Here is a 27607-nt window from a genome sequence, read left to right as displayed (position 1 = left end):
AGTGAATTTGTCATTCCAAGCTCGAGGAGCTTATTTAAGGCCATATAACTATTTCACTAACTTACAAACATGAGTAGGATATGTAGAATTAACAAACCTCTGTGGCTGCTTCATATATACTTCTTTTTGTAAATCACCATGCAGGATTGCGTTTTTAACATCCAATTGACGAAGATCGCACTTATGGATAGCAGCTAAGGCAAGAACTAATATGACAGTGGTATGTCTAACAATTGGACCTAAGGTCTTTGTATAATCTAGACTTTTTTCCTGGCTAAAACCTTGAGCCATAAGCCGAGCTTTATACCTAGATATAGAACCATCATTATTCCTTTTGATTTTATAAACTCATTTGTTGCCTATCACATGTTTATCAAAAGAAGGTGGGGCAAGAACCTAAGTTCCTTGAGTTTAAAGTGCATCAAACTCGTCTTGCATTGCCACTTGCCATTGTAGAATTTAAGAAGCCTATTTGAAAGTTGATGGTTCCAATGCATCCATAATATTTGCAGTGAAGGTAAATCCTACTGAAAAATGACTGTCATCAGCAAGTGTTAAATAATGAACTTTGGAAATATGGCAGTGAGAGCAAAGTAGTATTTTCTGGTGATTGCATCAGTTTTCAATCTTGTCTATATTCCATGGGAAGAAATAACAAGATATGTGGACATTGAATTGGATGAACTGCAAGCTGGCAACACAACCTTAGGTTGATTAGTGTGGAGGACAGGCAACATTGGAGTGGGGCTGGAAATAGTAGTATTTGACTGTGATTCATGTGCATGGCTAGAAGAACTTGATGAAGTATTCTCAAGAGAAACTAGTCCAACTTGTGACTGATCAATAAAACTGTGAGAATCATTTGTAGAAATACCTTGAGAAATACCAAATGCAGTAGTCAATAGCATTATCACCAGAAAGACAATTGCACAACTATAGGTCTATGTGAAACTGAAGTGGAAAACTGAGAAGTCTAAGATTTACTAGCAGTGGAAGTACCTTGCAATTCTACATAGGGAAATGTTGTCTCATCATAAAGAACATGTCTAGACAAAATGATCTTCCTTGTGAGTAAATTATAACAAAATGCCCTCTTATAACCTAGAGAATAACCCAGAAACACACATTGTATAGACTTTGACTGTAATTTGTTTGCATTAAAAGGCCTAAGATAAGGGTATATTGCTGCTCCAAACACTCTTAAATTAAGCACATCTAATTTCTTACCAAGCAGCTTAGTAAAAGGAGAACACATCTTTAAAGTTTTACAAGGCATCCACTTAATGAGAAGGGCTACATGAGCTAATACATGATACCAAAACTTCTGGGGTAACTTTGCAACTGATAACAAAGTAATGGTTGTCTCAATAAGATGCCTATGTTTTCTCTCAACCAAACCATTTTGCTGAGGTGTGTAGGGGCATGAGATATAGTGTAAAATACCATGTCTATCCACATAGTTCTTAAAACTATTACTAATAAACTCCCCACCACCATTTGATTGCAATGTCTTAATCTTGGCATTAAACTGATTTTCAACATATGCATAGAATTTAACAAAGGCACCAAAAACTTCAGATTTATTCATTAAGGGAAACAACCATACAAACCTAGTGGCTTCCTCTATAAAGGAAACATAGCATCGAAACCCCTTAATAGATACAGCTAGAGAAGGTCCCCAAACATCACTATGTATCTTAGAAAATGGAATGTCAATCCTATCAAACCTTTCTAAAAAATGAAGTTTACTCATCTTCCCATTGATACAACGTGAACAAATTTTGACATTCTCATCAGCATTACAAACAATATTGGAATTCTAAGCATACTTATAAGTATCTCATTAGATAAATGATTAAGCATTTGATGCCATAAGGAAGTTTTGACAGCATGTCCCAGATAACCAAAAGAATGTATTGAGTACGATTAGGTAAACATGCACGTAAATTTTGAACAATTCATCTTTATTACTCTTTCCATGATGAATAATTACCCATGTTGCCTTGTCCTACACAAAGAACCAAACATCATCACAGATAAACCAACTATGATTATCCTTTCACAATTGTTTGACAAAAAGTAGGCTAACAGTCAACATAGGTACATGTAAAATGTTCCTAAAATGCAAAACATGTGAATTAGATTGCAATTTTCCATGACCAATATGGTAACTTCCAAACCTTCACCATTGCCCACAATTATATTTTCAGAACCTTCATAAGGAGTTTCTTTTGTCAACATAGAAAGATCATGACTCATATGATGAGAGGCATCTGTGTCAATGATCCATGACTTTTCATATTAGTGAACCCTTGAGAAGGCTGAGCAGTCCTAGAAGGTAAACCAGATGAATATGATGAATTAGGAGAGGAAACCACATTTGGTTGAACATATTAAGTGACAGGATTATGTGGGTTGTAATAAGGAGCAGGTGAAAACAATCATATCAGGATGAGATAATAGTTGAAATCCTAGAGCTTTTGGTTAAAACCCCTGTGAAGCATAATTTGCGAAAAATGAAGGAGGATGAGGTTTGCCTTGATAGGCATAATTGCCTTTATGCCTGCAATTGAGAGCTATATGACCTTTCTTACCACAAATTTGGCACTCATGAACACTTCGATTAGAATCACTCCTATGTAAACAGGTAACTGTTATATGTCCCTTGCAAGAACAGATTTGACACTAAGAATATAAGCTCAAACCTTGTAGAAGTATTGCCTACCAATGGCTACCAAGAATTATTAGACCTTTGACCATTAAATCTAGGTTTGTATCCCTTATTTCCTCGTGGCCTATAGTTATTAGATCCAAAAGATCGACCTCCATTTGAACCATCAGAATTATTTCCACCAGAATTAAAATGATTCCCATTAAATGTATAAATACCACCAGAGGAAGATTGAGGCATAGGTGATGATCTATTAACCATGGAAGCCATAGCCAAAATTCTGAGAAAATTGAGGAGCTGAAGAACTTCCATAATTATTAGCATTCCCACAAAAAATGAAGACTGAGATGAGACATGCACATTATGATCAATAATTGTAGGGTTGGTATTAATATACATGGCTGCCATACTCTGAACTAAAGAATGGACTTTAGTCTCAATGGTCTTCTTTGCACTAATCAATTGAGCACGAAATTCCTTCAAAGTAATAGGAGAATCTCTAGCTAATATAACTGTGCGAATCATGTCATAATCATATGAAAAACCAGAAAGAGCAGCAATAATGAGATCATTATGAAAAACCTTTTCCCCAACAGCTTGAAGTTGATCTTTGATTGCTTTTAAATGCAGAAGGTATTTATTAATGCTATCACCCCCTTTTTGCATAATATGAAGTTCAGCTTTTAAGTGATTAATGCTAGCACTGAAAACAGATATATACCTATCTTATAGAGCTAACCATGAGCTGTTTTACATCAAACGACATGCTCAATAGCATCATCACTGAGAGTTGCAATCAAAAGACTTAACAATGTTATATCTACTTTCACCCATTCTTTATAAGCAACACTAATTTCAGATGTAACTCCTAATTCAGAATTAAGAACAAACTTGGGTGGACAAACAGAATCTCCAATGAAGTGATTAAGAAGATCATATCCACGAAGAACTAAACAGAATTGGAAACTCCACTTAATGAAGCTATCATCATTAAGCTTGATTGTAAGCATCCCCAATAAACTTTCAATTTTCATAAACTCATCATGGTTATGTCAAAGATTGAGAAACACACAAATTATCCAGAAGAAGAACAACCTAGATCAACAATTTCCCAGATGGAACTTTAAGTCAGCAAGAAAAATCCAGATGCAAATTTAAGTCAGCAAGAAAACCCAAATGACAAACTGAAAAATCTGAGTGCAATAGCAAGAATAACACCAACTACAAACAATCTACTACTGTAAATCTTCAATAATCAAAGAAAAATTCATCATTGGCATCAGCCTTCAGTAATCAAGAAACTATCAACAAATCAAAGGAAACTTGACACTGGCCTTCATACAATTCAACAGAGGAGCATCAAGAAACTTACTATTATGGCATTGTCCTTCAATAAATGTAATAACCCAAAAAAAAAAAATCAATATTCAGCAAGAAATTAAATTCTTCAAAACAACATCACCTAAACACACAATCATAAGCAACAAAAATAATTAGACCAGCCATACCACGTGAGCAAGACCGGCTCTGAATATCATCTTAACTATGGAAATGAAATGTAGAATTGAAGATTGCATAAGGAAATTAGCAAGAAATCAAAGCTTGAAAAAGATAATGCTTTGGTATATTTCATAGAGATGCGATTCTTACAATACTTCACACTTAAGGAAAATATAATCAGTAGGGAAAAGCTATATATTCAATTACATTGGCTTCAGGCATACACCACACTTATCCTAGTTGTATGCTAACATGACATATTCAGCTAATACACCCATGTAAGGCATTCTTTCATTTGAATCCTTACTACTTTGCTCCATGGATATGGAAGGAGGAAACGTGCTTCTGGGCTCCATGTGTTGTTGGATTTGGATGGAGGAATGAGTTCTCCAAAAGCCCCCAAAGGATATGGCGTATAAGTTTCGGCACCAAGGATGGTTGGGGAAGAAGATGAGTGACCATGGGAACAAAGATTGCTAGCTAAAACTCCTATGGTTTGGCCATCCACCTAGTGAGAAAGTGAAAGTTTGTGTTCTTTCATATTTCCTCAAAGAAACTTTAATGAACAAAAGACTATAAAGTTGCTTTTATACCTTCCTTCATTTGAGTGGCATACTTGTAATAAGTTCAAAACCACTCTCTCTCTCTTAGCAAGGTTGGCCTCCCTTTGTTTAGTAGGTTAATTGCCCATTATGTTTTAGTTGTAACACAACTTAAACTTAATGGGCCTTGTGGACCAAAACCATTTTGGGCTCTGGAACCTGAAACTAATTTAAGGCCCCATACAAACCTTTCGTATGATTTAATTAACATATTAATTAATCTTTTCCATATACAATTAAAGTATTTAATTGTCCTTACTCATTTTCGTTATATCCTTCAATCATTACCTTATACGGTGTGCGATCCATTAGGTTCCTTTTTGTGAGGTAATGAGTGATTAGAACTCTTACTAATTAATTGTGAATTGAAACATACTTTCAATTCTCCCTTTGATGTTTATACATCTTCAAGACTTCCACAAGCCATGAGTGACACCTAACATTATGTCATGACTACCTAAGCTAATCAAAAGAGGTTTGGAGATCCTATTCACCTTGGGATTACAAATGCAATATGGTCTTTATCTAATTTGATACTCTTGATCACATTATTTGGTTTGATACTTTATTCATGTCTACTATCCAATATAATTCTCTTTTTCTATATGATTACCTTGAATGTGATTTGGAACGACTTCCTAAATCTCATTCATACTCTGGCCAGAGATTCTTAATCATATAATAGAGTATTCTCCCTCGATGGTTTAAGGGTTAGAGATCTTTTGTTGCACATTCACATGCCCCATGATTAAGTGGCTTAGCCCCAACTATATCGTGGACATTCTCAAATAGAATGCCTTTAACACAGTAAAAGACTAAAGACCTAACCACAAGACAACTATGATGTATCATGTCAAAGGATTTACATTATCTCAATCATGAGTTCTCATGTGACATGAGTATGAGAACTCCTTGTTAATCATGTTCAATGGACTCATTCTCCATTGAGCACCTACATACTTGTCATTGTGTCAATCACACAAATGACTTAAGACCAGCCACTCTCTTGGGAGAAATGACATAAAATGTACTGAGCTATCCATATCGTCAATGCCCGATTGGCAATCCTATGTCAAGAACGTTTAAGATATGTGTACAAGGGAATGGTCTCCAAATCTAACTTCTTTAGATCACATTATCCTAATTACGTATTCCATGGACTTATTGTTTCAGTATATAACATTTAACGAGACGACTTTAAATAATAATCTTTGCCCATATATTAACCTAGTTTAGTTTACATGTGAAATGTCCATAAAGATTCCAACATCTTTGATCTCAACTTGTTGCGCTGCATATAGATCTTTAGGAAAAATTCATTTCAAGCTTCTCAATTTGTTAATGTTCAATTATGGATATTTCATCATTTAGCTAGATTCATAATTTTCATCTCATCTTAGTCTCATTCACATCACTGATGCCACAACAGGGAAGACTTAGTGGATGGAGCTCCTAGAGTTCTCTCGATTTTTTACCCATTGAAGGATTTTTCAGCACAAATCTTCATGCGTGAACCTTAACAAAAAACATAAATAATAAATAATTAAATAATTAAAAAAAAAATGTGAAAAGACAATTATTTCTCATATGCAATAATGTAATTTCCCATAAATCAATTTTTTTTTTGTTTTGTTTATTTCATTATTCACATCATCATAACATGGTATGATATATGGGTGAGACTATGCTATGATGACGTGAGACAGCACAAATTTTTTTATTTTTTTAAACGAATGATAGTATCTATACTAAAAAGTGAAAAATAGACTAAACCTTACAATAAGTTTGTCATAATAATGTGGCTCAACTTCGCATTTGACGATAATTAAGCCTAAGATATCTCACCTCTAGATAATGATAAATTGGTCCCAATACCACTGGACTATGGATTAAAAAAAAAAAAAAAAATTGTTAACAGGTAATTTAGACAACAAGACGATCTCTTTTTCTTTTGTGTAGTTCTACCATACAATCTCTCCTCTCTTCTTCTCACTCAAGAATCTGATCGAACGACTATCCAGACCCGTTCATCTCACTCTTTGCGTCGTCCTCATCGACAATTCCCGCGACTCTTTGTTCCAGCGTTGGAGAAGAACAACTGCTCAAAGACCCAACTTTGAAACTGCAACTTGATACGTTTCGAGTTCATCCTTTTCGTCTTCTGCTCTCACGGTACTCCACGACGTTTTTCGTGTCTGGATTTTGGTCTTTCTTTAAAATTGAGAACTAACGTGTGGGTGTAGTTGAATTTTGAGAAATGAGTTGTGGGATGATTGGAAATGGATTTGGTTTGTGGGGTTTCTTGATTCTTATCTGAGAATGAGAATTCAAAGTTCATGTTTTTTTGTCTGTAATTTTGGATTTCTGGTGTATTTGGATGTGTTTTCAGCTTAATTGAATGATTAGTTACTTCACCTGGGTTTATAGAGTTTTTAAGGATAACTGAGAAGATGATGTTGTGAATTGGTGCTTTGGTTCTTGTTGTTTTGGCTTCTAGGAAGTCAGAACTGTTATCTAAGTTATGCATATGCTTTGTTGGGCTCAGTGGACCAGATTTTTTCGTTTCTTTAGGGGGGAATCAAATCCTAAGTGGTATGAGCAACCAAGTGTTCAGCTAAACTAATTATGAAGTCTCGAGGGTTTCGTAATTCTACGTGCACTGATAGCCGTGGATTTTATGTGCCTTTGTACACTCTTGTATTGGTTATAATATAGTTAGGATAAGTGAAAAATATAAATAGAAGATTTCAGGCTATATATTGATTCATACCTTATGAAATATAAACCTCAACTTCGTGGCTACTAGTGTTGTTAGGTTTGCTACGTTCTAGGTTCCGAATGAATGGAGTTTATAATTTTTTTTTGGTTATATTGTTCTGTGAAATTATTTTGTTTTCTAATTTATTCATTTAGACAATTGTAAAAAGGAGTTAATGAATCTCTCCATGACAAGCGGATGCAGCAGGATTTTGGGTTACGGTTAAGACTGTCATGCTGAATGTTGTTACCAGGGAGTGGAATAAGGATGAACTCCATGATGGATGATATGAACTTGATTCAGCAGGCACAGAGGCATCACTTAGTGGTTCGGGAGCTGGGGGAAGAGATTGATTTAGAAATTGGAGCTGGGGATGACGATCCTTCATTTGCTAACACCCCCCTTATTGGTGTTCCACCACGGGAACCTTCTGTTGAGGATCATGACGAGAGTAAGAATATGGTAATGGCTTCTCAACTCCCTAGTGATGATCAAGACATGTCAAAGGGACAACCAGTAAAAAGGAAGAAAAAGGTTGTGAAAAGATGGAGAGAGGAATGGGCTGATACCTACAAATGGGCTTATGTTGATGTCAAGGAAGGGACAGCTAGGATTTTTTGCTCTGTGTGTAGAGAGTATGGTAGGAAGCATAGGAGAAACCCCTATGGAAACGAGGGCAGCCGGAATATGCAGATGAGCGCACTCGAGGAACACAACAATAGTTTGCTTCACAAAGAGGCACTTCGCCTTCAAATGGCCTCCAAGGATAAGGTCGTTGCTGACAAACCCATTTATGTCAAAGGTTAGCACGTTCTGCTCAATTTTCTTTTAGTTTGCTTTGGAAGTTTCAAATAATCACCATCTGAATTCTGCATTAATTATTTGCAGAGTGTCTCCCAGGAAATTCTTTTCGTGAAGTTACGTTATTGTTAATTTTCATGTTTATGAAAGTGTCCCTTGCGGTTAAGTTTGCATTTGGGATTTGTAATTTTTTAACTCGTTGCTGAATGAAAACTTTGGTTCGGTTGACTTATTTTCTGCGGTTTAGCATGCACACACCTAAATACTTCTTCTGGCATTAAATGGAGTTGTTAACATTAATCTGTTGATATTTGCACATTATTTACACCTTCATATGACTGAAAGAAATGAATTTTGAGTTTAAACTTTAATTTGTAAATAATTTTTCCCGTTTGGTTGATTTTTCTTTGGAATTACTCTTAAATGTAGCTCTTATGTCAAAAACGGCTGGATCGATTGTTGAAGCTGCACTGAAAAGGGATCCTCATGAGGTTGAGTTCATACAATCGGTGCATGAAGTGGTTCATGCTTTAGAAAGAGTGATTGCAAAAAATTCTCAGTGAGTTTCCTTCGGATGGTGTATTATTTTAGTCAAGCTGTTTAACAAAAACAAAGTCTTATTTCTGATTTCTGATTTCTGATTTCTGTAAAATTATCAAGTGGCTTTTTCTCTTTTCAGTTATGTAAACATCATGGAGCGCTTGCTAGAACCTGAGCGCATGCTTGTTTTTCGAGTTCCATGGATGGATGATAGAGGTGAGACACATGTTAACCGAGGATTTCGAGTACAATTTAACCAGGCCTTGGGTCCATGTAGGGGTGGCTTCCGGTTTCATCGTTCTATGAACTTGAGTATTGCCAAGTTTCTTGGATTTGAACAGGTATTAGTTGTTTTCATGAGTTCTTCTGAGTTGACTTGTCGTCTTTAGGTTGGGTCAAACTTTTGCCAAATCTTTTACTTCCTATACCTCTGTTGATTTGTGTATTCTAGTGATTGGTGCTCATAAGAACGCCAAGCTAAATACTAGTGGCAAGGTTAAACCCTTCAGATTGGAAGTGACTAAGTCTTGTGACGACTTTGCATTGTGCTATTTACCTTATGTACAGACTCTAAAGAATGCCTTGTCACCATACAAAATTGGAGGGGCAGCGGGAGGTAGTGATTTTGATCCAAAGGGAAAAAGTGATAATGAGGTAAAAGTTTTCAATTTGTTATATGTTGTTCGTCATTTTTAGCCTCCTTAGAAGTTGTGTATGATTGTTTCTAAACTGACAGGTTATGCGTTTTTGCCAAAGTTTTATGAATGAAATTTATCGTTATTTGGGTGTTGACAAGGTAACTTCAGGAAGATTACATTCCATGTATAATTTTTTTTCTCCATATGGAATTTCGCTGTTGTATGCATGTCTGGTTTAATGCTGTATACACTTTAGGACCTTCCTTCAGAGGAGATGGGTGTTGGTACTCGAGAAATGGGATACCTTTTTGGACAATATAGGCGTCTAGCTGGTCACTTTCAGGTACCAGAAACACCGGTAACAAACTATTTCTGAATTTATCTTCTTACCTTTTGTGATGTAATTTAGTATCTAGATGCCATTGATGACATTGCTTTTTCTAAATCTGATGTAGGACCATAGAGTTATGGAAATTCGGAAAATAGTAATTAAATAAACAATCCTATTGTTCTTTTCTATCCTGACAAAGACTATTACTCCTTTCTATCCTGACAAAGTCTATCCCCGACAAAGTCTATTGTTCGTTTCTATCCGTATGAAAGTTAAGATTATGCTTATCTTTTTATCATGGGAAGATAATTAAGTGATATGTCTTTATCTATTTAGTGTTCTTTTCTATCTGTACAAAAGTAAAGTTTCTGCTTAAGTGTTTCTCATGGGAAGAGACTTAAGTAATGTCTTTATGTTTTTATATGTATGCCTTACTTATGCAGGGAAGTTTTACAGGGCCAAGGATATTTTGGTCTGGCTCTAGCCTTCGAACTGAAGCTACCGGATATGGACTGGTAACTAATATCACAACTTTCCCTTGCTCGTGTTCGAGCTTTCTCTTTTTCTTTTTCATCTTCATTTCTGATGATGTGAACAAAGTTCCCATGCTTCTCCAGGTTTTCTTTGCACAACTCCTACTTGCAGACCTCAATAAAGATTTCAAAGGATTAAGGTACCTTTTACTTGACTTTCAGAAGTTCTAAAATTTTCACGAAACACTATAGGATATTGACATAGAACAGCACATGGGAGTTCTTTCTGTTTATGCAGCCATTTGAAGAATCCAATCCTGTTCAACATATCTTTGAATTTTTGTATACATATATGTATCTATGTATATGTGTGTGTCCACAAGAGAGAATGTATAATTTGTGATTGCTTAAAGGTTATTTTGAAGATGTCTTTATAAATTTCCCTCCAGGTGTGTTGTAAGTGGTTCTGGAAAGATTGCATTGCATGTCCTGGAGAAGCTTATTGCATATGGCGCGATTCCGATTACAGTTTCCGGTATTTTCTTATAACAAGTATTTTTGGGGCTACTTGAATGATGTCTTTTGATGGAAATTTTTAGTAATATACATATCTGGTATGAATGTTTGACATGAAAAAATTTCCATGTGTCATACCAGTCATGTGTAGTAACTACTTGAACTATTACATGATTTACTTGCTAAGAATGTTTAAATTTTAAATGTTTGACGTGATCATAGTGATGAATGATCTGGAGAACAATCATATTGTCAACAACGTTCCTAGCACTTCTTCATCCAAAAGATTATAAAAACAATGAACTTAGCACGTTAAAACCAGTGTGTGCAAGGAGTCTGTTTGTATCTTCTGTGGCCTTGATTGGTTTTGTATCTTGGGTTGTAAAGATGATATGTTAACATCTGTGGCTGTATTTGGATCGAAATAACAAAATGAATTAGTTTTCTGATTGCATCTGAAGAAAGAGAAAATATATGAAGAGCTAGAGTACTTGTGCTGTGAATGTGGTGTTAAATTCTTTTTCCCCCCAGTTATTATATGCGGAAACCTTGGCTATTTCATATTCTAGTTCCATGCTTTATTTAGATTGCCTAGGGCTTTGTGTCAGGAAGTTGGGATTTTCGAAGTTGTAAACATTTAGAGTGAATTTTCCCCCAAAAAAAAAAAAAAAAATTTAGAGTGAATAAGACTGGTTATTGACATTTAATAACACACTTGCCTTTTATCTGCAATTATTGCATATAGACTCGAAGGGTTATTTGGTGGATGATGAAGGATTTGATTACATGAAAATATCATTTTTGAGGGAGATCAAAGCTCAACAGAGAAGTTTGAGGTCTGTGTTTCTTGTCATCTGTTTTGCATCTGTTTATCAAATCGCTTGGTATAGTTACCTTCAGGGGTTCATTGGTTTTACATCTCATCTGCAGAGACTATTCAAAGACTTATGCTCGATCTAAGTATTACGATGAAGCTAAACCTTGGACTGAAAGGTGTGATGTTGTGTTTCCTTGTGCTACCCAGAACGAAATTGATCAGACTGATGCCATTAATCTGGTTAATTCAGGATGTCGTATACTAGTAGAAGGTAGTGATTACTGGTAACAACTGGCATAGTCGTTTTTTTATTTTTTTTTCATTTGTTTTCATAATCATTAACGTTAGCTCTGTAACACCTATTATTTGTTGTCCTTTTCTTGTATCTAGGTTCAAACATGCCTTGTACACCTGATGCTGTTGATATTCTGAGAAAAGCTAATGTTTTAATCGCTCCTGCAGTGGCTGCTGGTTCTGGTGGAGTATGTGCTTGAATAATGCTATTATAAACTTTATACGTATCATGTTTTTATTTAGTCCAAAATGTTTTTATTTGGTCCAAATTTATGCCAAGTTCAAGCCAAGCTTGTCTGTTTATGAAAATATATGGAATTCTTTGGTCCAGACTCCAAAGAAAATGGGAATTCAGTAGTGCATGAGATCATTCAACATCAAAGTTTATGTTAAGAATATAAGAATCTCACATCCGAGTATTCTAATCCATCTCTCTCGATAATGAAATCATGAAGCTCTCATATATCCTTTTACTATGACATGGCATCAGAGGGGGCTGTTCATCCATGCGTTAGGTTTAGTCATTCATGCTCAGCATCACCCAATATAACTTTTGGCCATATGAATGGGTGCATTAAATACAAAAATATCACGTCGGGTATTCTAAGCTTGCTTCTAATATATGAAAATATGGGCCTCCAGTTATTGCCAATTGGTTTTGGGCTCAATACTTCAATTTTAGCATGCTCGAGATCTAACATCAAAAATTCTACGGAGGTGACATTTGGGAATTAAAATTTTATTATTTTTGTCAGTATGGCTTCTGATTATCTTATTCTTTTCCTTAAATTTATGTTCTCCCTTTGTTGTTTAATGGGTAGCAGGTGGTTGCTGGAGAATTTGAATTGAACCATGAGTGTAATTCAGTGAACTGGTCCCCTGAGGACTTTGAATCCAAATTACAGGTGACGCTGTGTATATTTTATCTCGCTGGTATAAATGTTAACAGTAAGTAGTTGTAGGGGTTTTTAAATACGAAACATTCATCATTGGAAGCTGAGAGGAATGTAAAGTTTGCTGTCGAAGGTTTGACCTGGTATGTTTTTGTTTTTCTGTATGATTTCTGATTTGCATCATAACTCTCAGGAATCAATGAAACAGACTTACCAGAGAACCCTCAAAGCTGCGGCTGACTTTGGTTACCAGAAAGAAAGTCCTGAGTAAGTGCTTTATCGTATTGATGCTTGCCTTCTCTTTTCCTCTTGAATCTTTGAAGAAACTAGATAACCTCTGTTGTTGTGACTTTTGCGCTGGCTATGTAAAAGTTGCGTACTGTTAACGTTAAACACTCCAAGAATCAAATTTTCTTACGTGCTTGACAGGTCTTTGGTCCACGGAGCCATCATTTCTGCTTTTCTGACTATTGCTCAAGCCATGACTGATCAAGGATGTGTATAGAGCAGAAGAATATTGTACAATTACTCCCACGTTCCTCAAAGCTGATCGGTGTCATGAACAATGAAAAATTCTCAGAGGTGCGCATACGGCCGTTGGTAGCAAGCTGTAGATCTTTATTGGCTTTACCGTGCCGATTTCAAGATCAAGGTGGTATTTCAGATATACAAGGTTCCATTGTAACATAAAGATGTGTAATGTTGAAATAGCCGTGACTCGGAAAGAGCGAGGACAAATTATAATAGGCAGAGTGCAAGTGAAAATTGTGTAGTAGGTGAGTGGGATAGGGTAGGAACTAGGAAGGGGGGTCAAATGTTTCATCGCAGGAAGCACTTGTGGATTGACTTGGCTAAGATTTCATGAAGTATTTATTGCTTGTCCTGTGGAATATTTGGATACTGAACTGAAGTTGGAAATAAAATTGGCATATTTGTCGATTTGCCCCCAACACTTATAGAGCTGTTAAATTTCTGTGAACTTCAAATTTAGCCAATTACCTCCTTAAACTTTTATAATTAGTCCCTTCCTCCATTAACTTTAATTTTAGGTGATTACCCTGAACTTTTATAAATAACCAATTTCTCCCTTGACACGAGTTAATTTTTTATCTATGTTGATCACGCAGATAACATATGACAATGTATGGAGACAAAAAGAATGAAAAACGATAAGGGGGAATTGCCTATTTATAAAATTCTAGGGATAATTGGCTAAAGTTAAAGTTAAAGAAGAAATTGGTTAATTATAAAAGTTCAGGAGGATAATCGGCTAAATTAAAGTTCAAGAGGAAAATTAGCACCTCTATACAAGTTTAGGATGCAAACCAACAAATACCTCAATAAAATTTGATAATTTGCTGTTATTCAGGTCTTGACGGATGAGACTGAAGTGTTAATTTCATGCGTTTATTATTATTGTTTTTATTGACTAGCTCTTATTCTAATACCAATTCCCTTCCCGATGTTTGAGAAATTGAAGGTCCTAAGACCACCCCTCCCATATCTGATTGTTGCGTCGACGATGCTTTCGGCTGGTTTTCTCGACACCAGTGTCTAAAGTATTGAGCTTCAGAAAGTATGACCGACATATCACTATCAAAATTCATCAAAATTGTGAGTAACAAGTATTCGAACAAATGTAAAACCGCAAGTTTACCAACCGTGAAGCAGTTATTTTACATTTTGCAACATCATATCCTCTCCCTCGGCTCTCTACAAAGAAAATCAGTCATAAAACCTACAATCTCCTCTGTCCTCGACGCCTAGAGTAAAGCATGAAATACATATGAAGACAGCCAAAACTAGGCATATTGTTCATCGGATGATGCGCTCTCGTTCAGTTGTTTTTAGATCTAGTTATTGACCCTCTTCGAAGAGTGGGTTGATGAGTCGGACTTCTCAGCCAAATAGTGTTCCAGCATATCGTCTTCGTCATCTGCCATTAACCACAAGACAAGATGGTTTCTTCATCAGATTGTGAACACAAAGGATTCCTTCACAACAAAATTCGGTGATTCGACTGATTTTGGTCTCATCAACATAAGACTACATGGGCTATAAGGAGAGAGAATAACCTTCAAAATCATCAGAATCGAAGTCAATCTCATCCTCATCCTCTTCATCGGACCCTTCAGAGGCTGGAGCTGCACCTTTCTATGGTGTGAGAAAAAGTCACTCGTATTACTGTTTATTCTTTGAAACTAAGCCATTATATGTTCCAACAATAAAATCCCCACATGTAATAATCCAAAACTTCCCCTCGTATTACCCCTGAATAATGTACCATGAAACTAACTCAACCATCAAATCAGACCGGTAAAGCATTAGTTTAGTTTTCGCTGTATTTACTTGTTTTTGGGAAAACTGAACAATGTAAGATGAAGGTAAAGTTCAGGGTAGAATAAATTACCACAGCATGTCTTCCGGTTTCAAACCACTGTCTACCTGTGAGCCTCTTTTCCTTGGGTGCTGAAAGTGCAGCGTCAGGCATTAACCTTGGAAATTGATCACCATCCGTCAGAAATGAAAATAAAGACTTCAAGCAGAAATATATGATGATCTACTATTGGGAAATTGTTAACTTTCTAGAAGGATTCCTTGGAATTTATATATTTCTTTTTGACCAGTTAGTCTTGGTTAAGGGGCTAATGAACCATCGCGGCTTCTTTTTTCCTTCTTTTCTCATAACAAGCTTTTTTAATATGATTTGAACCTACAACTAATCCTAACCATCCCACCACATAACCTGCTAAACAAAGACCTGGCTCTTGTATATGTCTCTTCTCTCTCTAAAGTCATGTCTATCGTGTAAAACATAATGTCCTTATGTATACGTAGAAATGAATTCCACATCTCATGCCTCTCCAGCATAATTAGATCTTTCTTCACAAAATGTAGAACTTTTTGGTGAAAAAGATATCAGAAACAAAAACATCTGTACGAACCGATATTACTGATCCCCACTTTCACATGCTTTATAATGACAAAATTACTGAGAGTTAACGAAGAAAACCTTATTGAAATTATACAACAATAATACTTACTTGGCTCGTTCCAGGGCCAACTCTGCTTCAAACATCTCTCTCCATGCCAGAAATGTTTCAACTGTAACTGGTTCTCCATGTGGTATGATTACCTAAAACAGGAAGGAGCAGGAAAGTAAGAAGCAGCTCCTGGAGACTATCTTTTTCAGGTGAACAATCCTTACCAGAGATGCAAACATACAACCTTGAATGAAAAAAAGTAAATCCCATCAGGAAAGTGTGAAGCTAGTTATGCATTTTTTCACTAATATTCACAACCAATTGCATCAAATTCATGCCGAAAATAGCAAGACGCAGAAGAGAAAAGATGGACACCCTTTGAAAAAGTATGATTAATATTCTAGAAGCTTCACCTTTCCAGATACACAACTCATCCAGACCAAGGAGAAAGAAAGAGGGTCTCTTGGAGAGAATAGCTAGCAGTTCTATTGAGAAACCCAATGATTTCATGACTTAACTTCTTCCAGCTATCTTTAGACATGTAAAAGCCTCAGCAAGACTTAAATACATACAAGCGACACCGGAGTGTGAATAACTAACTAGCACATTGTACATTCAACTATCTCCCAAGGACATTGACTCAAACAGGTTTGCAAGGTTTTGGGATCATGAATGTATAGATTTCAAGGAACAGTAGGACCTAAACTCCATTTATTCTTTAAAGATTAAGAAAGCAAATAGCCACAAGATGATTAGATATGAAGACAGGACAAAAGGCATACATCATCCTTTGCTGCTTCTTCTGCTTCAGCATCCTCAAGACTAGTGTCTTGACAATATTGTTCAGAAAGCCATTCCTTGGCTGATGTAACTAGTGTGTAGATCATAGCCATACCAAGGTTTTCAGATGCCTGTAAAAATATAGATATTGAATCAAAGTCCGCAAATTAGATAACTTCACATCATCTATAGGACGTATAAAAAATATGCTCACTAATCTTTAGATGAGTACCCAAAATTACCTCTTGCAGAAGCTTTTCTTTCAAAATTCTTAGATGTTCTCCTTGTATACAACGTAAACTAGAGGGAAAAAAATCAACCATTAGAATAGTTCCTCATATAGCATCATGCATCCGCACTTCTGACTTTCCCAGAGCCTTACTTAATAACACAATACCGACGGAACTGTTATATCTGAACAATAATAATTTTTCTCGAAATTCTTTCTTTTCTTTTTAGTAGTATTTATATATGCAGTTACAAGAAGGTACTAAGTAGACCTTGTATTTGCTTTGTCCAGAAGAAAAAGGGCAATGAAATGATCAAGTTCTTTCCATCCTTACGAACAATAAAGAGCGGAGAGTAGCACGATTTTGAGCCATACCTATTCAAATTCAAAAGTGGAGGCTCATCTGGGTATCTTTCTGTGTGTGAGAAAATCAAAGCTAGCTGAACTGAAACAGAAGTTTCCAAAACAGCTTATGTCCAAATGAAATGCAAAAGATACAAAATACAAAAAGTCGAAAAAGAAGAACTCCTCATCATTTCTAGATAAAAAAAAATAAAAAATCAAGTTGGTTATCCAACTAAGAAGTAACACAAAGGCATCATTCAAGACATCGTATAATGCAGAAAGAAAATACCTGGATTGGTTGTAAATTCATCTGCTTCATCATCCTGTTGAAAAGAAAGCAAAGAAATACACATAAGGAAAACCTGAACATATGTCTAGTGAAGACGTAAACATTCTTGGCTTGACATGAGGGGTGTTATAACAATTATGCCAGTAGAATGCAAACAGAAAGAGAAGGAGATACCTACCACTGGAGATACTTTTATTTGAAAACACCTCTTGGAAGTATTTAACCCGCTCTCACCCGAATGTATTTCTGGCATATCGAAAACAACAGAAAAGAACATTCCAATTAATTTCACTACTTGTGATAATAAAAAATGAAAACAGATAACAAATTTTATAACAAATGTTGGTCTGCAGAAGCACCACATAGCAGATACCTTTGAAATCATCCGCAAGTATTGCTTCCAACGCTTCGATTTCCATCTCCTGCTCTTGTATATAGTCTGTAAACATAGTAGTAAAACACACAGTTAAGTAAATTCCATTGCTTGAAACATAATTTAGTAAAACTTCATAGCCTTGTGATAAAAATCACACATTTCGATCAAATCTCATATCCTGAAAACCTCAACAAAAAAAAATTATATCAACAAAATCCCATTTATTATCAACAAAAAATTATGCAATTGGAGTTTCTGGGTAACTTTAAATTTCACAAAAAGCAATCTAAAATACCAAAATCAGTGACAAACTACAAAACGAACATAAAAAAATCGAAAACTTCAAAATTCTAATTAAAATAAATTCTTCAATAGAAATTTAATGCTACAAACCCAACATTAAAAAAAAAATTAAGAATATACAGCTTCATTGGGCGGCTAAAAGTTATACAATTAACTTAAATCGCGACCTTTTAGTTCATCAAATCGATAAAGAAACAAAATTTACAACAAAAAATAGTGTAATTAGCATCAATTACCCGTCATGATTTCGAAATTCTTCTCTGATTTCGACTCTTCTCGCTACTCAGAGCCGAGGTGTCTCCGTACCAAATCCGCTAAACTCCACGAGCAGAAGAAGACCTAGGCCCCCTGAAACGCTGCGTTTTGTTCTTCTTATTTCGTTATCTATTATTTCGATTTATACAATTTATTGTTCATTTATGTATTTATTTATTTTTTTAACAAACGATATTATCTACGCTAATAGAAAAAGAGTTGGCGGTAGGGTACAACTCGAACAGGTTGGAAGGTCAACCCAATCCTAACCCAACTTTTACAATTCGGACTCGATTTCATTTAGGTTCATATGGGCTCAGGTTTAATTGGGTTAGAGTTTGCTTACGTTAGATTCAGGTTGCTCAATTTTTTCAAGTTTAATCTTGTAAAAACTTAGTTTCCAAGAATTTCTAAAAAAATTAAGCCAAGTAGCATCAAAGCTAGCTAACTTTAATTTCATAAATCAATCTACTATAAAACTTTAGGATTTAGAGATTAGGAATATGGACTGACTAATCAAAGTCTCTTATCCCCTAAAAGTTTAAGTATAGATCAATCTACTATAAAACTTTAGGATTTAGAGATTAGGAATATGGACTGACTAATCAAAGTCTCTTATCCCCTAAAAGTTTAAGTAATTATAAAGGGTAATTTACAAAAAAAAAAAAAAAAAAAATTAGAAAGGGCATTGGTTTTTGAACTTGGCTCACTTGGGTGTAGTATGAACATTGATTGATATGAGTTACAATCTAGTTAGATTGGGTTTGGTTAGTTGGTTACGTTGGGTTGGGAATGAATGGGAAAATGATCAATCCAACTCAACCCAATCAATGAACGGGTTGAAATTGGGTTGGGTTGGGACAGATTATAACAAAAAAAAAAAAAAAAAACAAATGACTTACTTGTTCGGGTTTAAAGTCGGGTTGGACATGAGTGGGTTCGGATTAGCCCAACCCAAGTTGCACCCCTAGTTGGCAGACGATGGCGATAATCTAACATAAGACTTCTTCACTTGTAATAACCTCGCACTTATAAGTGAAGAGAAATATCATTAGACCTAGCACTACAGCCTAATAATATTCTTCTTCACTCTTCACTTGTAAGTGAAGTTTTAGGTTTGATTCTTGCCGAAGAAGAATTCAAATCATATTATTACTAGCTCATTGTGAGACTTAGCACAGTTCTCCATTCTCTTATTAAATTTGATAATATCATTTGTTTAAAAAAAAAAAATATTCATTCATTTATTAATTTAAGGACTTAAGGTAATACGATGAAATGTGGTGGGGCCTCGACATGCATGAGGAACAAGTGTAGGGATTTTAACATATACCTGTCCGCATAGAATCTAAACCACTTCTTCTCACGAGTTGTGTTTTATCACATGTTGCTCCCACCAAAAGGTTTCATATCATTCATCACTATAAATGAATATTGAACGAGAACTTGAAAATTGAGGTTTCATATCATGAGATTGCAAGAGTCGGTAGTGTCTATGAATTATTAACAGCTTTAAGCTTTAACGTTTCTCACATCATTTAGATTTAAATAGAATCTCATGTGCTATATTCTCATACTACTAAAATAAAAGCTTTTGCTACACGTGTTTTGCTATTATTAGAAACAAATACAATATAGCATCTTTATTCGTAAAATATCGACTTACGTGATCAACGACTCAAATTAACTATGTGAAAAGATAGTTGATGAAAATGTGTGTCCAATTAAGGGCTTCATACACATTTATAATTCAAAGTTCAAGCAACTGACTTCATCATGACTTAACACTAAATAGATATATTAATAGTTGAACGACACGAGTTTTGGTTTATATGTTCTTTTACAGGAAAGGTATTTGTTGATTTGCCCCCATGAACTTGTATGGAGCTGTCAAATTCCCCCTGAATTTTAATTTTAGCCCATTACTCCCTTGAACATTTTTAATTAGCCAATTTCTCCCTTGAACTTTAATTTTAGCTGATTACATCTGAACTTTAATTTTAGCTGATTACATCTGAACTTTAATTTTAGCCAATAGCCAATTCTCTCCCTGGCGTTAGATTTTAGAAACTTTTATTCAATTTTTCATCCTTTTTGCCTTTACACAGTTGTCGTGTGTTGTTTTTGTGATCAAGATGGATGAATTTTTTTTAAAATCTAACACTAGGGTGAAATTGGCTATTTATAAAAGGTTTAGGCAGTTGATCGGCCTAAAATTAAAGTTCAATGGGGAAATTGGCTAATTTAAAAATTTCAAGGTGCTAATCGGCTTAAATTAAAGTTCAGAGGGAGAAATTGGCAGCTCCATACAAGTTCAAGGGATAAATCGATCGACAAATATGCATGTATAGGAATAAGTGGATGAAACGTGAATGAGTAATATGCGTTGCAAGAGTCAATAATGCCCTATTAATTACTTACAACTTAGGATTTACACTTCTGATATCTTCCATCATTATAGATGAATTTTGAATGAGAAATTAAAAATGAAGTTGAAAATTAAGGTTTCATACCATGAGATCGCAAGAGTCGGTAGTGGGCTATTAATTACTAGCAACTTAGAACTTTTAACATTTCTAATATCATTCATCACTATAAATGAATCTTGAACGGGAACTTGGAAATTAAGGTGTATAAGGAGATCACAAGAGTCGGTAGTGCCTATTAATTACTGATACTCTTTAAAGCTTCTAACATCATTTAGATTTAAATAGAATCTCACATGCTACATTCTCAGACTATCTAAATACATTATGACAAAAAAAAAAAAAAAACATTATGATATTGGATTCATAAAATAAAAGCTTTTGCTACATGTGTTTTGCTATTATAAAAAACAAATACAATCTAACATCTTTATTCGTAAAATATCGACTGACATGATTAACGACTCAAATTAACAACATGAAAAAATAGCTTGTGAGATTTCATATAATAAATTTTATGTTTCTATGTTGAAACAAAAATAATAAAAGTAAACCATCAAATATCTGATCTAAGCAAGCTCTTGTCATAAACATATTATGTTGTCACACTTCCAGATCTAGGCGATATATCATATGGATTCTCTAATTTAAATGCACAATCTGTCACTTAATACTATAGTGTTTTCGCTTGTAAGTCAAATATTTTAGGTTCAATTATCGAAAAAGCAAATTTGAACCGCATAATTACCAACCCATTATGAGACTAAATCCACATTCCTCCATCCTAACATAGATAATATCGTTTGTTCTAGAAAAAAAAAATGCTGGATCCAAACCACATCAGAAAATCCACATTCCTCCATATAAACATATGTGATAATGAAAGTGAAACCCTACAAACCGCATACAGGAAACCGTATGTAACCCAATACTACCTCCATTTTTCATTTTTATTTTCTTTCTGTGTATTTCCTTCTACCTCACTCTCATTCTCTCTCTCTCTCTCTGTGCTGGCAAAAGAGATACAAAAAGGTACGGTTTTGATCCAAGCACAAAGCTTTTTTGGTATTTCACTCTCCTCCCTCCCCCACCCTCCTCTGTGCCTCCGTACACTGTGAGCCGCACACGGGCGAGCTCGAAGAAAATATTTCAGAGCTAAATCCAGTAGTGCAAGATCAGAAAATCAAAACCCAGAAAACATAAAAATTAGGAAAATAAATTTATAAATATTTTTTTTGAAAAACCGCATTTTTCAGATCCTTCTGTGCGTTCTTTTCCCCTTAAACCCTTTACATCTGGTCCTTCTCTATCTCCTGGTTTTTATTTAACATTTATTTAAAATTTCTGGGTTTTTGTTCTTATTTTCTGGGTTTTGTGTCGCATGCAGAGTTAATTTTATCTGATATTTTCTGGGTTTTGTTGTTTTTATTGATTTAGGTTGAGGAGTTTTTGCATTTTTCCGGGAAACTGAGCCTCGGGGCGATTTTGAAAGCTCGAATTTGGTTGAGAATGGAGGGCGGAGATTGAAATTTTGATTTTTCGAGATCAGAGATTTATTGGGTTTCAATTGTTTTCTGTTCTCTCTCTCTCTCTCTCTACCGCTCTCTGGTGGGGTTTGGTTGAGATGGGGAGTTCTGGTGAGACCAGTGAGAAGAGCATTGACGCGTCGGTGGGTAGTTTGGTTTGGGTCCGCCGCAGAAACGGGTCCTGGTGGCCGGGTCGGATAATGGGTCTGGACGAGTTGCCAGACAGTTGTGTGGTTTCGCCGAAATCGGGCACTCCGGTGAAGCTTCTCGGTCGTGATGACGCAAGCGTGTGAGTACATTTCTTTCCCCCCGTTAAGCTTACCATAATTTCTGTCTAATTGGTTAGCTTGGATGAACTTTGTGTCCGTTGGCTTACTGATTTGCGATTGTCTTAACAATCTTTGTTTTTCAGCTATAAGGTTATGTACATTGACCTTTTGAGTAGAATCGGAATTAAAAGATGCATTTGGCTTGAGATTTTCATGGGTAGTGTTGGGGGAAAATTTTGGTTTTGCGGGTTGGTGGATTTAGTGTTGCTATCTTATTACCTTGTTTCACATTATCTTTATTCTCCTTTTTAACATTTGGTTGATTGATTGTTGTTTACTTTGGTGTTTCCCGGCGGTTGAGCTCAACTGGATCGTCATTTCACTTAATCATGGTTTTTCTTGTTCTATAGCTTGAAAGTATTATCTCAATGATTTGGTTAGCTTGCACTTAAATGTGAACTTGTTACTTGAGACATTAGTTTTCTCTGCCACTTACTATGTGGCCCTTGGTTATTATAAACTACGCACTGATTGGAGATGCATTCTCTGCAAACAAAAAAAAATTCTTAGATGGTAGGTTGTTTTATAAAAACGAAAGAATGATAAGCTTGAAGCTTGAAAATACATTTGTGTATGCAAGTTTCTGATGTATGAATACCTACTGCTTGTGTTGTATGGAAGAAAGAAGAAAATGCTCATACTTGAGGGATGGTTCTTTTTCATCAATATAATTGAGGAATAGCTGTTGTGCAGTCCTAATGCATAGAAAGATACATATTAAGTAAATGAATCGTGGTTTGCAGGAACAGATACATCATAAAAATGTCTTGTTATGGCTTCTCAAATCTGATTCTACTCATATAAATGATGAAACTTAGGTTGAAGTTAATTGCCACCCTGTTTGTAAAAATTCAATCATTTAATGACATTATATGTGAGGTAGACTTACATGAATGCTTTGTTACGTCAGGGAATTCAAACAGTGAAACTGCTGGACTGGATGATGATTTTCTTTATGTGGTACTGCTGCTATGTATAGAGATTAGCCTTGAAGAGTAGAGCATTAGATTTTGAGGTATTCATGAGGCACATTGCTTAAGTTGGATGCTTTTTAAACGGTTTAGATGGGTGCTACATTATAGACCTAGGAAAGAATCCTTGTTATCTCTGATTATTTTACATGAAAAATAGTACCTTCCTGTACGTGTTAGTCATTGATCCATGCTTTACTTTACCATTTAATTTTCAGGGCTCATCATACAGTGTCTGATAATTTTTTTGTTTTCGTTCAGGATTATGGCATTTTCTTTAAGATTCTTTTTAATACAGATTAAAAACTCCTTGTGTAGGTGTTTAGCTTTCTATTGATATATGAACATTGTCTGATCTTGATCCTGTTGGTTTAGGGACTGGTATAACCTTGAAAGATCCAAAAGGGTGAAAGCTTTTCGTTGCGGGGAGTATGATGAATGCATTGAAAAAGCAAAGGCCCATGCAGCCAGCGGGAATAAGAAAAAAGTTAAATATGCACGGAGGGAAGATGCTATTATCCATGCTCTTGAGATTGAGAACGCTCGCCTAGGCAATGATGATTTGAACTTCAGCGCTCGAATGAGTAATTCAGGTGGTGACCATGGTTGCTCAGCCAGAGAATTGCCTGCCATGTCTCATTCCAGCGAGGAGAATGGAGATATGGTTGACGATGTGAGTGATTCTGAAGACAATCCAGACTCAGGGCCAGAATTATCTCAATCTGGTATATCTTTTGAAGAGCCAAATCATATCAGTTCTTCTAAGTTGCAAACTCTGCAGGGAAGGAGAAGAAGAACACCAAATGATTCAGAGGATGATGGAACAGAAGGAGTTAAGCGCATGAGAGGACTTGAGGACCTCGGAATGGGTGTATTGTCAAAAAGGTCAGTCCAGACTGGAGGGCTTCTTGAACAAGTTCAACAGGATGGTGCTTCACTCTTAGATTCGAACGCTCGGAATGGAATGCCTAATGGAAGTCCTGTAAATGGAAGCAAAGGTACTTCATCGCTGAAAAGAAAGAGATCTCAAGTGGCAAATGTTAATGAACTCTCGAAAAGAAAGAACCGCAGCCGACCATTGACAAAGGTGTTGGAGAGTACTGCAATGGTGTCTATTCCAGCTATGCCTGACCAACTTCCAAGTTCATGTGATTCACCTCTTCAAGGGTTATCTAATTGCAGGGTTTCCGGATTAGAATCCAATGAGTCAAAAGGGAGTTTATCTGCGGACCACACTGGAATTTTGTGTGAGAATGGAAATGCTCCTGAACTAGCTTCTGGTGCTTCCGTTATCAATGACAAATTGAAAGACAGTGAGATTCCCAGCGTATCTGGGATAGCGGAGAATGATTCTTCTGATGATAAGCTATTTGATGTGCCATTTGTTGGAGAGGAAAAAGACCCTTCAGGTAATGGTCATTCAAACTTTTCAAAGTTATACAGCACTTTTAGTCTGTATCTTTATCAGTCTGTAGTTATTAACTTATCTCTTATAGTCCTATGGGGTATCTCTGCACCATTTGTTTCTTCTTGTATTTAATTATGCCTGCGTTGAGGTTCCCCTGCGACTCTGTTACTCTCTCCGTTCTGTTTAGCCTTTTTCTTGCTATTAGTTATGTATTTTATTACTTGATTATGCCTTCATTGTTTGCATTTAGGTACCCTGCAACTCCGCCACTCTCTCCATTGTCTTTAGCTCTTTCTCGATCTTAATTATATTTAGTATTACTCAAATATGCCTGCATTATTTACATTTGGGCACTCATGCAACTGTCTGTTATGGATCCTCTGCACCCCTGGGATCTATAAACCTTTTGGATCTTATAACGTTCTTACCTTTCTCTTTATCTTATTTTTTGCTAATTGCAGAAAATAAATTAGCTTAGTCTTTCTTTTGTGCTGATTCATCATCATTTTTCTACCAGGTTCTCCTATACTTACAGCTTGTTCATCTGGTAATCCTCAAATTGGTGCAATGGGAAGGCAATCTAGTCAAAGTCGTCAAGCTGAATCTGTATCTTTGAAAAATGAAAGAATTAATGAATCTGGTTGTCCAAGTTCAGCTGCCTTGCATGATATCGGCATAAGTATAGATGAAGGTAGTTCAAAGTGGCAGTTAAAAGGAAAGAGGAATTCAAGACAAACAAGTAATAGAACACATGACTCCAGAAGATATATGGACATGGATGATGGATCCAATACTTATTCGGCAGGCATCAAGCATTCCAATGGATTGTCTCAAGGTTCTTATCAGAAAGTCAATTGCAATGGCATTAGTGGTTCCAGTGCATATAATGGCACATTACAACCAAAGTCCAAACATGTTACTGAATTGCCTGATGGTCCAACTCAGAGATCACTTCCCTATCGGCAGTCTCGCTTCACAGTGCCTGCAAGATATCAGACGGCAGATTCTACCGCCCGCAATTCATGCTCCGATGGTTCATTGTATGATGTCAACCTTGAAGTAAAATCCAATTACCGGCCACAACATGTTCCGCTGGTTTCCTTGATGAGTAAATTGAACGGCAAAGCCATTGTTGGTCACCCACTAACAGTTGAGGTTTTGGGTGATGGCAGTTCTGACTGGGAAGTTGGTAAAACAGGCTATGCAGTAAAGCCAAAAAAAGAAATTGGAAGAATCCCAGCCAAGGGATTGGCAGTGCAACAGCGAAATTCACCAAGTAGGTCTCCCAAAGCAAAGAAATCTGGGCTACAGCCAAAAAAGATCAGGAAACTATCTTCACTGACTGGTCACAAGCAATCTGAAGAGAGAAAACCACTGGTTCCAAAGCCGAAGGGTCCTGTAATAGCCTGTATCCCCCTTAAAGTAGTGTTCAGTAGGATAAATGAAGCAGTGAATGGGTTGGCGCGACCATCACATCGTGTTCTAAGATCAAGCAACGCTTGAATATGGCTTCTTGGGGGGAGAAAAAGATGTTGCAGTGGATGTATTCTTCCGGTGACTTTGGTTCTTGATTCAGGGGTATGATTCCCTTCTGCATCCTAGTTGCTGATTCTCATTTATTTGGCCATGATAAGTTTGCAGCAGCCTTATGTCTGCTGCCGTTTTAAGGCTGAATCCATCTGTACAATTCGAGAAACTGCGTTGTTGTAGAAGCGGAGGCTGCTTTGTGCTCTGTATATAAATGTAACATTAGCTGAGGTGTAACTAGTATTAGGCATTTGGTGACCTGATATTTGGTTATTTTATTTTATGAATTCAGGTTCTTTTGGAGGCTCAGTAACTTTATTATTCTCCCAGCTTTACTTGTGAGACTGAGACCACCTTTTGTGCTGAAAATCGATGCATTGAACTTTCTTCTGCTGTGTAATCTTTTGTTTCTGTTGCTTTGAACTATGATGCACCGATGCTACGTGGATATTGTTCACGTGTACTTTGGGTGATGGAAACGACGCCTGGTGCGCAATTACCCCGTTGTTCTTCAACAAACTCCACGATCCGTTTGTATTCAAAGTGTTGTGTTTGCATGGATCGATTCCAGTTAGCAGCAAAGGAGGAAATCAGTGTGTAAATCTTCTCTGCCCTAGCTGTTCCCTAGTTGTTCCCTATTGTCAAATGAGCAGACTTAGTAGGGTCTCTTTTCCTTAATCATGGTGTATCTTACTTCATCCTCCTCTTGACTTTCCATCCCTTCAATTAAGGACCAAGGGTGGCATGTGCGCGCGCGTTGTATGCTCCCTTGTGTTGCTATATGTAATGGTGCTTTGCATTTCTTAATTGAACACCTAAAATACCAATGAAACCCTTCAATTTGAAACATGGTATTAGAGCAGCGTCTTGTTAGGCCTGTCTCATCATATCCTCGTGCGCTTTTCAGCCAACACAAATGGCAGAAGAAGGTTCAGTAAACCAAGGGGCAGAAAGCTCACTTGCTTCTCCTCCTTCGAACATCTCAGATGGTGAGGTCAACCCTAATCAAAGGTTGCCTTGGTCAT

General features: G+C 36.2%; 3 protein-coding genes across 12 annotated transcripts; 2 read left to right on the top strand and 1 right to left on the bottom strand.

Moving 5' to 3' along the window:
* Positions 1–6737: 6737 nt before the first annotated feature.
* Positions 6738–13773, top strand: LOC137749519 (uncharacterized). 8 transcript variants are annotated; one of them, XM_068489626.1, is made up of 16 exons: positions 6738–6945; positions 7739–8333; positions 8762–8891; positions 9012–9213; positions 9440–9526; positions 9609–9668; positions 9767–9868; positions 10285–10356; positions 10459–10514; positions 10764–10849; positions 11576–11666; positions 11761–11918; positions 12038–12129; positions 12763–12846; positions 13028–13101; positions 13264–13773. In XM_068489626.1, exons 2-16 carry the CDS (start codon positions 7772–7774, stop codon positions 13337–13339), a joined length of 1932 nt encoding a protein of 643 aa, XP_068345727.1. In that variant the 5' UTR covers positions 6738–6945; positions 7739–7771; the 3' UTR covers positions 13340–13773. The 8 variants fall into 8 exon arrangements, with proteins under 8 accessions (XP_068345727.1, XP_068345730.1, XP_068345729.1 ...); XM_068489629.1 differs by having other exon boundaries at positions 7736–8333; positions 9767–9853; positions 12766–12846; XM_068489628.1 differs by having other exon boundaries at positions 7736–8333; positions 9767–9853.
* Positions 13774–14411: 638 nt separating this feature from the next.
* On the bottom strand, positions 14412–18513 carry LOC137749520 (uncharacterized). The gene is made up of 11 exons (XM_068489630.1): positions 18377–18513; positions 17835–17900; positions 17640–17707; positions 17462–17495; positions 17203–17272; positions 16841–16898; positions 16601–16729; positions 15879–15970; positions 15245–15329; positions 14910–14988; positions 14412–14770 (listed from the first exon to the last, which is right to left on the bottom strand). Exons 1-11 carry the CDS (start codon positions 18381–18383, stop codon positions 14688–14690), a joined length of 771 nt encoding a protein of 256 aa, XP_068345731.1. The 5' UTR covers positions 18384–18513; the 3' UTR covers positions 14412–14687.
* Positions 18514–21730: 3217 nt separating this feature from the next.
* On the top strand, positions 21731–26969 carry LOC137707625 (uncharacterized protein At1g51745-like). 3 transcript variants are annotated; one of them, XM_068446536.1, is made up of 4 exons: positions 21731–21853; positions 22259–22636; positions 24023–25056; positions 25573–26969. In XM_068446536.1, exons 2-4 carry the CDS (start codon positions 22446–22448, stop codon positions 26556–26558), a joined length of 2211 nt encoding a protein of 736 aa, XP_068302637.1. In that variant the 5' UTR covers positions 21731–21853; positions 22259–22445; the 3' UTR covers positions 26559–26969. The 3 variants fall into 3 exon arrangements, with proteins under 3 accessions (XP_068302637.1, XP_068302638.1, XP_068302639.1); XM_068446537.1 differs by lacking the exon at positions 21731–21853 and adding an exon at positions 21896–22119; XM_068446538.1 differs by lacking the exon at positions 21731–21853 and adding an exon at positions 23587–23691 and having other exon boundaries at positions 22504–22636.
* The last annotated feature ends 638 nt before the right edge of the window (positions 26970–27607 follow it).

This window comes from Pyrus communis, chromosome 11 (genome assembly GCF_963583255.1).
Source record: "Pyrus communis chromosome 11, drPyrComm1.1, whole genome shotgun sequence".
Taxonomy (NCBI): domain Eukaryota; kingdom Viridiplantae; phylum Streptophyta; class Magnoliopsida; order Rosales; family Rosaceae; genus Pyrus; species Pyrus communis.
Note: the sequence above shows the minus strand (reverse complement) of the source record. Positions and strands in the feature narration are given on the sequence as shown.

Bases quoted from the DNA above. Each gene is read 5' to 3' on its own strand.
- LOC137749519 (XM_068489626.1), top strand. From the start codon at position 7,772: ATGTTGTTACCAGGGAGTGGAATAAGGATGAACTCCATGATGGATGAT. The intron at 10,850-11,575 runs GTATTTTCTTAT...TATTGCATATAG, and splicing joins GATTCCGATTACAGTTTCCG to ACTCGAAGGGTTATTTGGTG. The intron at 11,667-11,760 runs GTCTGTGTTTCT...TCTCATCTGCAG, and splicing joins GCTCAACAGAGAAGTTTGAG to AGACTATTCAAAGACTTATG.
- LOC137749520 (XM_068489630.1), bottom strand. The intron at 17,496-17,639 runs GTAGGTATCTCC...TCTTTTCAACAG, and splicing joins AAATAAAAGTATCTCCAGTG to GATGATGAAGCAGATGAATT. The intron at 17,273-17,461 runs GTATTTTCTTTC...CTTCTGTTTCAG, and splicing joins TGAATTTACAACCAATCCAG to TTCAGCTAGCTTTGATTTTC.
- LOC137707625 (XM_068446536.1), top strand. From the start codon at position 22,446: ATGGGGAGTTCTGGTGAGACCAGTGAGAAGAGCATTGACGCGTCGGTG. The intron at 22,637-24,022 runs GTGAGTACATTT...CTGTTGGTTTAG, and splicing joins GGTCGTGATGACGCAAGCGT to GGACTGGTATAACCTTGAAA. The intron at 25,057-25,572 runs GTAATGGTCATT...TTTTTCTACCAG, and splicing joins AGAGGAAAAAGACCCTTCAG to GTTCTCCTATACTTACAGCT.